The sequence below is a fragment of the Taurulus bubalis genome (genome assembly GCF_910589615.1).
Source record: "Taurulus bubalis genome assembly, chromosome: 20".
Classification (NCBI taxonomy): domain Eukaryota; kingdom Metazoa; phylum Chordata; class Actinopteri; order Perciformes; family Cottidae; genus Taurulus; species Taurulus bubalis.
This window is the reverse complement of record NC_136608.1, coordinates 190,750-202,500: the sequence shown is the minus strand read 5'-3', so window position 1 is coordinate 202,500 and position 11,751 is coordinate 190,750. Positions and strand designations below refer to the sequence as shown.

Here is an 11,751-nt window from a genome sequence, read left to right as displayed (position 1 = left end):
TTGGGCCCCAGAGGCCTCAGGTGTTGGGGCCCAGAGGCCTCAGGTGTTGGGGGCCCGAAGGCCTCAGGTGTTGGGGCCCAGAGGCCTCAGGTGTTGGGGGCCTGAAGGCCTCAGGTGTTGGGGGCCCGAAGGCCTCAGGTGTTGGGGGCCCGAAGGCCTCAGGTGTTTGGGGGCCCGAAGGCCTCAAGTGTTGGGGGCCCGAAGGCCTCAGGTGTTGGGGGCCCAGAGGCCTCAGGTGTTGGGGGCCCGAAGGCCTCAGGTGTTTGGGGGCCCGAAGGCCTCAGGTGTTGGGGGCCCACCCTCCCAGACAGTCTCAGACTTTAAAACCCTGTGTTTTGTAATCTAGCCGCAGATATTGTCATTGGAAATGTGTTTGTATTATTGTGTTAATTTATCTTTGAGATTATTCCATTCCAACAGAATAATTCAGTTTCACACGATTCTAAACGTTCTTTACTTTGACAGATCAAAAGACACCAGGAGTTTTTTTAGGAACTATTTATTTGTTATAAAGCCGTTCCAATGAGAACTGCCCCAGGTTCACCTTCAGGGACCTGCTTGTGAAGCTACTCTACAGGTGAGGCCCCGTGGCCCTCGACATCTCTGCAGGTAACTGAGAACATGTTTTTTTGCCAATTTGGGTAAAGTGACCCTTTGTGTGTGGATCCGGATCATTAGCTTTAGTTGTTCTTTCCAATATTAATTTATAATATAAATAATATAATAAGATATATTATTTCCTGAATATCCTTTCATGTGGGTTTCTTGTGGAACTTTTTCCCAAGTCATAACTGATCCAAAGCCCTATCTGAAGCAGGAGCTGGGTCCCGTGGCCCCGGGCCCTAGGACGGGGTCAGGAACACGCGCGGCCCGGGCCCCGGCTCTAGGACTGCGTGACGGCCAGCGTGTTGACGTACCCGTGGGGACACATGTCGTTCTCGGACACGCAGTGGGAGAACTCGGCCGGGTCGCGACCCCCGCGCCGCGCCCCGCACTGATCCAGCAGCTCCAGGACCCGACAGGCCAGGAAGAAGACGTTCTTGAACATGAACACCGACACCGGCATCCGGTACACGTACACCTGGAAGCAGCGCACCAGCAGCAGCGGCGCGTTGACCAGCAGGCCGGCGCAGAAGCGCGCCCACAGCCAGCGGCGGCGCGGCTCCGACGCAGTCAGCTCGTACAGCCAGACCACCGGCGCGGCCAGGACCAGGAAGTACACGCAGACCACCGTGTACTTGAGGGACGCGGAGGGGACCTCGCCCCTCAGCAGCATCTCCACCAGCGCGAAGCTGTCCAGCAGGTCCACGCAGGAGCCCAGGAAGCAGGTCTGGGCGCGGTGCCGCGTGGCCCCGTTCAGGTCCTCGATGATGGCGTTGCTGAGGCAGAAGAGCAGCGGCGCGGACAGCAGCATGACGACCTTAAAGCCGGTCACCCCGCACGGGACCTTCAGCTCGATCAGGTCCAGGATGGACGTCTCCAGGACGAGCACCAGCTTCGGGGTGCAGGCGATGACGTAGATGAGCCAGGCCAGGTACGCGTACGTGAACTCCCCGAGGCTGCAGCCGGACCCGGAGCTCTTCTGGTGGAACCCGCAGGCGCGCTCCCGCTTGCTGCGCGCGTTCTTCATGAAGAAGATCCCCCAGCCCGAGACCACCACCAGGTCCGTGGCGATCCACGAGCACCAGTACAGGTCGGTGAAAACGATCAGGTAGAAGTCCAGGACGCCGCCCTGGAAGACCAGCAGCAGGAAGCAGAGCGCCTTGTACAGCAGGCTCCTCCGGGACGGGTCCGCCAGCAGCGGGCCGCTCTGCATCAGCTCCCCCGATGTCATGACGCGCGCGGCGGCGTGGCGGGGCAGCGGCGGGGCTCTGCCGCGGCCGCTTGGGGTCTGGGGGTCCCGGGCTTCTGGAGGAGGGGGGCCGGGGGAGCGCGCTCTGGATCCTGGAGGGTCTTCCTTCAGATGGTCGAGCCCAGTGTGTGCGATCATTGTATGTGTGCGGCGCCTCCCTTCCTCTCCTCTTCCTCCCTCCTCCTCTCCTCTTCCTCCCTCCTCCTCTCCTCTTCCTCCCTCCTCCTCTCCTCTTCCTCCCTCCTGAGACTTTTAAAGGTGGAGAGAAAGAGATGCGCAAAGACAGGCATGGAGTCTGCGGGACTGGACTACGGCTGCATTATTTTCATTTATTTATTATTTAGTTTTTAATACATACATGTATTATTATTAATAATAATAATAGGTGTTCAATTTATGAAAATATATTTTACACAAGCTGTATTTAGCGCCTAAACATTAACGGTCAACATATAGAGGAGCATATATATATATATATCTCTATATATCTCTATATATATATATATATATATATATATATATATATATATATATATATATATATATATATATATATATATATATATACAGAGAGAGATTTTTTGACAACTCATTCATCCACACACACACACACACACACACACACACACACACACACACACACACACACACACACACACACACACACACACACACCTCACATCAGGAAAAACTCCCTCAAAAAACATTTCACAGGGAAAAAAGGAAAAAGCTCTCTAGTGGGTAATATGGTACTATGAGCTCTAGTGGGGTAATATGGTACTATGAGCTCTAGTGGGGTAATATGGTACTATGAGCTCTAGTGGGGTAATATGGTACTATGAGCTCTCTAGTGGGTAATATGGTACTATGAGCTCTCTAGTGGGGTAATATGGTACTATGAGCTCTAGTGGGGTAATATGGTACTATGAGCTCTCTAGTGGGGTAATATGCTACTATGAGCTCTAGTGGGTAATATGCTACTATGAGCTCTCTAGTGGGGTAATATGCTACTATGAGCTCTAGTGGGTAATATGCTACTATGAGCTCTAGTGGGGTAATATGGTACAATAAACTCTCTAGCGGGGTAATTTGGTACTATAAGCTCTCTAGTGGGGTAATATGATACTATGAGCTCTAGTGGGGTAATTTGGTACTATAAGCTCTCTAGTGGGTAATATGGTACTATACGCTATCATAGTCTAGAATTAACAAATGCATCAATGTTTCTGCAGACAAGATGTTCCGTAGGTGAAAAAAGGCAGTCCGAGATTTGTTTTACCTGGGAGTTAAAGGACAGGTCCTGATCAAAAATAACTCTGAGATTCCTTACGGTGGTGGTAGATGCCAGAGCGATGCCATCAGGAGAAACCATATCACCAGATACTTGATTTCTGAGGTGTTCTGGGCCGAGTAGAGTAACTTCAGTTTTGTCCGAGTTCAGCAGCATGAAGTTGCAGGTCATCCAGGTTTTGGTGTCTTTAAGACACGCTTGAAGTTTAGCGACCTGGTGGGTTTCATCTGGCTTGATCGACAGATATAGTTGAGTATCATCGGCATAACAATGAAAGTTTATGGAGTGTTTTCTGATAATATTGCCTAAAGGAAGCATATATAAGGTGAATAAAAGTGGTCCAAGCACAGAACCTTGTGGAACTCCATGACTAACGTTGGTGGTAACCGAGGCCTCATCGTTTACAAATACAAACTGAGTTTGATCTGATAAATACGACTTAAACCAGTTTAGTGCTGTACCTTTAATACCAATCGACTGGTCTAGTCTCTGTAATAAGATGTCATGTGATGCTGTTTTTTAAAAATGTATAAAAATACAAAAATATATATTAATATAATTATTATATTATAATTATATGTTATTTTTATTTTCTATAATCCTTTATTAATCCCACAGCGGGATTATTCTCTGCATGTTACATCCTTAGTAATGAAGGAGCAGTGAGCTGCTGTGAAGCTATGAGGCTTCAGGGTCTCAAGGACACTTCAACATGAAACTATGAGAACAGGATGAACCGCTACCTCGTGGTTTCAGGACGACCTCTCTCTCCATGAACATGAGAACTTGACATAGTACAAAAGTACAACGTACACGGACATAAAACGTCATTAATTAATACATGGAGAAATGCTGTACTTTGGTGGACATGTTTAGTTACGCCGTCAACAGGCTACGCTGCACGGCGACCAAGACTCTTGGCGTTTTGCTAAAAGCCTCCGTGAGATCTTTTCTGCTGTTGTGTCCCTGAAAACAGAATATAGATCTCAGCTCAACATTGAGCATTAATTGAGAGCCGTATCAAATCTACAACCCAGTTTTATAAATATGTTGTGATGTCATAAGAGGTAGTGTCATCAATGAGAGGTACATCCCCTCCCAGTGGTTGCAGCAGGGACTACAATCCATCATGGCGTCTGGGGAATAAACTACAATTCCCAGTCAGCAGTGCAGCCAGGCCAAGGCTGCTGCCCAGCTGAAAGGGATGAGGCTGATTACCCTGGAGAGAGCAGGGCCCTGTTTCTCGTACCTGGCTTACTGAGTTAGCGGCTAATTGTCAGGATAAGATGACGTAGGTCTGGCTTTCTAACTTTATTTGTATTGTTCTAACACAGTGATTGCACATGTTATTAGTTTCTGTCTGATGGAGCGATCTGGTTTACTTGAAAGGGATTTCAATTTTCTTTATTCTATTATTTGAAAAGGCACGGATGGAGAAGTCACAAAAAGTTGGACCATTTTGTAACAATGTTGTTGGGGCCCGAACATTTTTCATCCTCCAAAGTGGGGCGTGACAGAAAAAGTTTGAGAACCACTGGGTTAAACAGACAAGACAATAGACACAAGTAGTTAGACTCCACACAGTTCAGAGATTTATAATAAACTTTAATTTCAAGTTAAGATGGATGACTGTGGAACATAGAAAACACACATTTCCGTACAAACATATGCATTCAAAGGAGTTTAACAGGTTGAGACCAGCTATCAGGATCTATGGACGAGCGTCTCGGCAGCAAAGAACCGGAGCGGTGAATCTGCACGTCACACCGTGCTGTGGAAGAACCGTCTCTCAGCCCCGTGAAGGAGAACTCGTATAGCTGGTTCTGAGGAAGGACTTCTGGATGCTCAGCTCATTTTAAATTAACTTCTTTATTTTGTCTATTTGATCATATAGACAAAATAGAGACACTGGAATTCAATTGGCCCACAGGCAGTTGGTTTATTAGTTGGAGAAACACACAAGTATTATGAAAACCTGATTTATAATTTCACTTAAATTGCATAATAACTTCTGTATTCATTCTAAAAGGTGGAACATTTCGTAGACCTGTGTGTGTGTGTGTGTGTGTGTGGGGAGAGAGCGACTTAGCAGGTCTACCCCGAGCCCAGACCAGAACCAGTTATATAACCAGGGTCCTCAACTGTGATCTTTGTAACCCAGACAAGACACTTCAGTGAGTGAGCGGCGGATAGAATATGTAGCACTGGCTGCTTCAGCGCTGAAGATGCATCTTAAGGCGGTATCTTTTAGTTCAGTAGTAATCTGTGTAGCTTCCAGCCACAAGCTCTGCCCCGCACTGCTGGAGTCCTTTTACTGATTTGTCTGTGAAAAGACATGAGAAGGTGAAGTAGAAAAGATTTCTTCCATCTTCTCCATAACTTACATCATCAGCTGCTCAGACACTGAAACGTCTGCGTTATAAAACCTCAGGAGCTCCTCAGGGCTTTGACTCACACTTTGTCTCATTACATCTAAATGCCTCATGACAACACACAGTACATTTTCCGTACAACGTGAAGATGATTATGGTGAATGCATTTAACATCAGCACAATATATCAGCAGCTTTAATAAAGGAAACAAAAGCATATGTAAAATCTTACAACATGCCCATCACGATTACAGTAAATGGTGCTGAGTAAGTAAGAGTGCATCCTCAGAGTCAGAAGTACATATTAACACCTGGGTAGATGATTCAAAAGTTAAACCCACACCCACAAAATAAACTTGACTGTTTATTAGCAATATTTGAAGAAAGTTATACTTTGTTAAATCTTATATTGAGTTCTTTTTGTCATTTTATATATTTTTTCCTTTTAACACGAATTGCACAAGATGGACCCACAAGGATAGATGTCTAGAAAATGTTTAGCACGAGCGCACTTGTTAGACTTTTTTTTCTTCATTTTTTCTTTTAAAAGTTCATTTATTAATGGCCTGCTTCAAAGCACTGCCGCAATACAGGGGCGGGGAAAGCTACTGTCAGTCCATTCTAGTGTCTAGTGTACACAGGGGGAGCTTTGTGGGCGGGGCCGCTATAGGTAAATCTCATAGAAATCGTCCAGCTCCTCGTGAAACAAGTCCCACTCGTCCTCCGAGTCCGTGACCTCGTCGTCGGTGCCGGCGGCGAGCAGCATGAGGAGCATCTCGCTCAGCTCAAACGTCACCATCTCCTCGTCCTCGTTGTCAAAGGAGTCGCTGCTTTCCCGCTCGTCGAAGATGTCCCACAGCGGGGTTCGTCTGGAGTTCTGGGAGGAAGAGGGAACGCTTTATTCTCAACGATGATAACAAATGTCGGCTATGGAAGACAATTTCTGTCAGAAAAACTAATAATAGACACTAATACCAACTTCAGAGTTAAGGTTCAGTGTGGAGGATTTAGTGACATCCAGACGTGAGGTTGCAACCACCTGAACATCACCCTGCTCCCCCCTCCCTTCCCAAGGCTGGCACACGAGCCGCAACGAGCAGAAACACCGGCGCTGGCGCTGTTCGAGCGTCCACCGAACACTACCCAGCCATGGTTCTGCTCACTGCGGCAAATATTCATCAACATTGTCATAGATCTACGGTGGCCTTTTGGTATTGTAAAAACGTGAAAGGCTATCTAAAGCCAGCGGTTGGTTGGTCCGTTGTGAAACAGGGCGGGGCAACAGAGCAGGTGGCGAGGACCCGCCCCCTGTGACATGAAGGGTCTCTCAGCTCACACAAACAGGGCTCTGAGTGTCAAGTGCTGTTACACTAATGCAAGCATAGCTATGAGTTGTTATATTCCATGTCAGCTAATAGATCCCCTGAATCCTAAACTTGCTCTTCAGAAAGTCAAAATTGTGATATAAATACAAGTGTTGTAATAACGCACTCCCAATATCAAAATGAAGCCTCACGTTCTCACGACACTGAAAGACGTTTTGCTTTAAGTTCACAATTCATTTTTATTTTCTAGCTCAGAATTTTGATAATCTAGAGTTGTCCTTTCATGCAGTTCTTCTGTTCCCCTCTTTTTGTTTATTTGAATTATTCGTTTGTTTTCTTTTTATTTCTTTGGTTTCGCTGTATTCAGCCTTTTTGTTTACTGGTATGGACGTTTTGCTTCTCTGTAAACTTTGTTTTTAAAAAAGGTGCTCATAAATAAAGTTATTATTTAAATATAACAAAATGTTGACCACATAAATCAATAGGTGTAATCACTATTTCATCATTTTGATATTTTCAGTTTCTCCCGTCAGAAATGGCTTTTATATATCCACACTCTGCCACACAAGGGAGGGGCAAATGTTTAAAACAACAACCATTTTAGTCCCCAAAATGCAATGATAAAAATGAAGGGTGAAAAAGGTACAATGGGCATGAACACTTTCAAACTGATTTGATTGATGAGGAGACATTAAAAATGACTACGAGGAGTTTCAATGTGGACAAATGCAGGATTGTTTCCAAGCCCCAGAAAACTGGTTCTAGTTCTGGTTCTCCGGTGCTCCCCTTCCCTTCAGCGTGGGTCTCTAGCTTGGGGGTTGGACCTGGTCCCAATTTATTTTGAGCTTGTGGTTAAAGCTGCTCCTCAAGACACAGAATGTGTACTTAGTGCAGCGTCACATAGATTCAGTGAGTGAGGATTCTAGTTGATTATTAGAGTATTGTAGTCTAATTTCTTCTAGTTGGACTTTTTTATTTCATGTTTGTGCATGAAAGCTGTCGAGTCTGTTAAAACGGCTGAAGTTACTGAATTGTTATGCATGTTGTATTACCTCGTGTCCTTAAGATGGACTTTGGGGTTTTTAATTAAGTGTAAAAGGGAATATTTCTAACTAGTTTTTTTTCGTGTTGGCACACTGATGTTCTGTGCCATCTCAGGCTCAAACTACACCATCTTTTTATGAAATACATTTGAGAAGTTGAAAATGTTCCTCGTTTTGGGTCTCGGCTTGTCCTTCAGGGTTGATGGTGGGTCAGACCAGACCGGTTGAACCAGGGTTAGAGGATGGAGCAACTCTTCATAAGGAAAGATTGCTTTGTCTGAGAAGAGACTGGAAGGTGGGGTTTATTCCGTAGGTTGTGCGCTTTGCGGCGAGGTCAGGTTTTCACACGTAGGACGTTCCTACCCAGGGTTATTGTTCATAATTCCGGAGCTGGTTTTCAAGTCTTTTCGAGTCATCACTTCGGTTATGTCCATCTTTGGAGGTCGAGTTGTGTTTGAAGCATGTGAAATTGCCCCTTGGCTGTTTAATTTGGGATCAAGCATTACTATATTTGTTCAATATATAATTGTACCGTTTGTTATAAAGACCTGTACAGAGGCCTGTGGACTAGGAAATACACCCCACATAGGGGATTGCATTTTATCAGTTGCTTTTGACAAATGGTGACAATCTTTAGCACTTCAGTAATTTCAGGAGAACTTGCTGAGGACGACAGGATTTGAGGAGAGTGTGTGAACTTTTACCCGATTCCTGCCATTTGATCCGGTCTGTCTTCGCTGGGGTTGAGCATCCTCCAGCCGGCCGTCAGGAAAGGCGTGCTTATAAAAGCAATTTGAGCCAAAAGGACACGTTCCACGACCCTCGTCAAAGTATCGACACTGTTTACTCCTGCAGAAGACAAAAAGGGAACAATAGAAACAGCAAGTTCAAACAGTCACAAAAAGCCCACTAGAGGCATCAAGCAACACTATCGATTTTTGGAAGATGGCATTTTTTTTCAGTGCAGCTTTTAAATGAACATGGAATTTTCTTTTGTGTGTTTCAGAGTTAAAGTCTACGCTGATCATCAACCAACACCCTGCAGAGCTTTCCATCACTGCCACCCACTCGCACAGATTCACCATCCAAGATTTAAATAAGCCAGACTGAAAAGATGCCTCATTAAATGCCTTTAAAAAAGAACAAAGACTCAGCTTTAGCACTAAAGAGGCTGGTAGAAATAAGGCTTTAGGTTGTTAAGCAATAGGAAATGATCCGTGTACCCCATGCCATCCTTGTATTTCTGGATGAGTTTCTGCTTGTCCTCCTTATCCTCCACCCAGTACTCGCTTGGGATGACAAAGTTGGAGGTGATCCGACACTCTGGGCAAGACCTGCGAAGAAGAAAAAACAAGTGGTGGAAACCGTCCACCGCATCATTTTGATACTTTAGGATTTTGTCCCAACATTAACGATCGTTTGCTAACGACAATGGCATCGCCTTAACTTTAGCAAATTAGGTTATTTGTTGTTAGAACTTTAAAAAAAGAGAAAAACACATTTTGTTGAAGGTTTTCAATACAATGTTATGTTATATTTAGATAGTCTCGTTTTTTTCCAACAGCGACAAACATTCCCAAAGTGGGATTTATCATAGGTTCACAAAGGCTGACTTACAACAACAGGCTAAGAAATTACTTCTGTCATACTGATCCCTATCTGAGCCTAAGATGTACCTCAGTGAGAGGTAAAAATCCACATTATTAAAAATGGAATGTTTCCTTGAGTGGTGTCATTACTCTAATTATATCTCACATTCCAGATTGGCTTATCTTGCATGCAGAGCTGTCTGTAACATTGTTTCTGTCAAGATGGGATGCTGGGAAGATCTGCATTTGTCTTCATTTCACATCGGTCCTCCAGAGAAATGAGCGTTAACTAAAAGGTCATCTCAGTATGTTTCTCCACAGACTGTTCAGGGAATTGGCTACAAAATATAGAAAAAACAAAAAGTCCTTACTGGTTTTCATTATAAGGCCTGTCCATTGCCACATTTTAAACCTGTAATATCAGATCAATACAGCTGATGTAACAAGGTTAGATAACAGTAATGCAATTATTGACCGTAGTTTAGTCAATAGAAATATTGACTGGGTTTGTTTTTTTGTTCTATATTTATCGAGGAGACAGCCTTAAGCTTCTCAGTTGTGTGGACGTTCCATTTCAAACTAGCTGTAGATTTAATGAATACCTTGTGGTTTTCACACGTCACAATCTGACCACGTTTTTGGTAATTGGTTTTGATGTTCTACAGATTATAACATTTGACATTCTCCTGAGAAAATCTACCAGAGATACAGATGTAAAATGCTCTGACACTGAGCCGTAGAACGATGGAACAACAGTCACTTCCAAAACCCTGCGTCGCCATGCGTTAGTGACTCACTTGATGATTTTGCTCTCAAACTGCTTGGCACTCCTCCACTTGCGAATGCACTTTAGACAGTAGCAGTGGCTGCAGTTGGAGAGGATGCCAAAACGCCGCTCGCTCGGGTTGGCCTTCTCAAACACCACCTCCATACACACACCACACATCATGTCTTTGCTGCGTTGGATGGCAAATGAAATTTCCATATCCTTCTCATGGGCCTCGATGCATGCCTAGGAGAGGGAACGTTAAAGCAGCACATCACAACCGTTTCCTCCTCAGATAATGTAGCAGCTGAGAGAATGCCAAGGTGTTCACTAGATGTCTAATGTGAACTTCCTGAGCTGTGGTCATACAAGAGTAGCAGCCACTCCTTGATTTTAAATGACACCACTGAACAGAGCAGCTGAGGTTCTGGCTCAAGTGTTGCTTGCAATGTCCTCCATTAACGCAGAGCACTGGCTAATCAAATACATGCAAGCTCTCATCCCCAGGACATCACTTTGTAATAGGAACTCTCCAGAGTAAGGCATTGTAAATTGCTAAGCTGTGTTTTGGTGTTTGATAAACCCTTTAAACTGAAGGATGTATTACTCAAACTGGACTTCCTTGATCAGATTTCATGCTCTCACTAGTACAGGATGGGGATGACACTTTTTTTTTTTTTTAAATGAATCATTCAACAGTGGGGTTTGTAGATTGCTGCACGTGATGTAGAACCAAAGTATACAAGTGTGAGTTCCACCTGGACATCAGCTGTACACTGATAGCTGCAAGTGCACAACAATCAGATTTGTGTCAGTTGTACTAGGGAGAGTGCAAATTAAACGACGAAGCTTGAAGACCTACGCCACAACATCAAGCGAGAGAAAGTTGAGTGTGACGAGGACAGTGTGCTGATTTACACGAGTCACAGCATGTACAGTTGTGTTCAAAATAATAGCAGTCCCACATCACTTGCAAGATAAATCACTGTTTTTGTTAGAATTTCAACTTCTACTCTGCAAGTAAGTTTCTAGAAGGTTAGTAAGGGTATAGAAAACCAACAGACCCAACAGGCATGACGTCATGCTGCTGGTTCTGTAAAACTGAATAATTTACTGAAAGGGGCTTGTTCAAAAAATAGCAGTGCCGAGTTCAATTAGTGAGGTCATTGATTATGTGAACAAAACAGGTGTTAAACAGGTGGGCCTTATTTAAGGATCAAGGCAACTGACGCTGCATATGCTGGCTGTGCATTTGTCCAGCCAGAGTAAAATGGGCCGTTCAAGACACTGTTCAGAAGAAGAGCGTTCTTTGATGGAGAAATTAATAAAAGAGGGGAAAACCTATAAAGAAGTGCAGAAAATGATCGGCTGTTCAGCTAAAATGATATCAAACACTTTGAAAGGGCAGCCAAAACCAGAAAGGTGAGGAAGAAAAAGAAAAACGACTATTCGAATGGATCGGAGAATAACCAAAATGGCAAAGGCTCAGCCAATGATCAGCTCCAGGAGGATCC

General features: G+C 44.4%; 2 protein-coding genes across 3 annotated transcripts in view; both read right to left on the bottom strand.

Annotated features, from left to right (window-relative positions):
- Positions 1 to 883: 883 nt before the first annotated feature.
- Positions 884 to 1,990, bottom strand: tmem121b (transmembrane protein 121B; the record flags this gene model as incomplete). The annotated part of the gene is made up of 1 exon (XM_079236014.1): positions 884 to 1,990. The coding sequence occupies one exon, from the start codon at positions 1,988 to 1,990 to the stop codon at positions 884 to 886; it is 1,107 nt and encodes a 368-aa protein (XP_079092140.1).
- Positions 1,991 to 4,735: 2,745 nt separating this feature from the next.
- mkrn1 (makorin, ring finger protein, 1) overlaps positions 4,736 to 11,751 on the bottom strand; it is a gene marked incomplete at its 5' end in the record, with an annotated part of 28,604 nt that continues 21,588 nt past the window's right edge. For both annotated transcript variants that reach the window (XM_079236136.1, XM_079236137.1), the window contains 4 exons: positions 4,736 to 6,391; positions 8,587 to 8,731; positions 9,106 to 9,216; positions 10,269 to 10,483. In XM_079236136.1, coding sequence (XP_079092262.1) covers positions 6,179 to 6,391; positions 8,587 to 8,731; positions 9,106 to 9,216; positions 10,269 to 10,483 — 684 coding nt within the window. In that variant the 3' untranslated portion in view covers positions 4,736 to 6,178. The remainder of the gene's footprint in view (positions 6,392 to 8,586; positions 8,732 to 9,105; positions 9,217 to 10,268; positions 10,484 to 11,751) is intronic.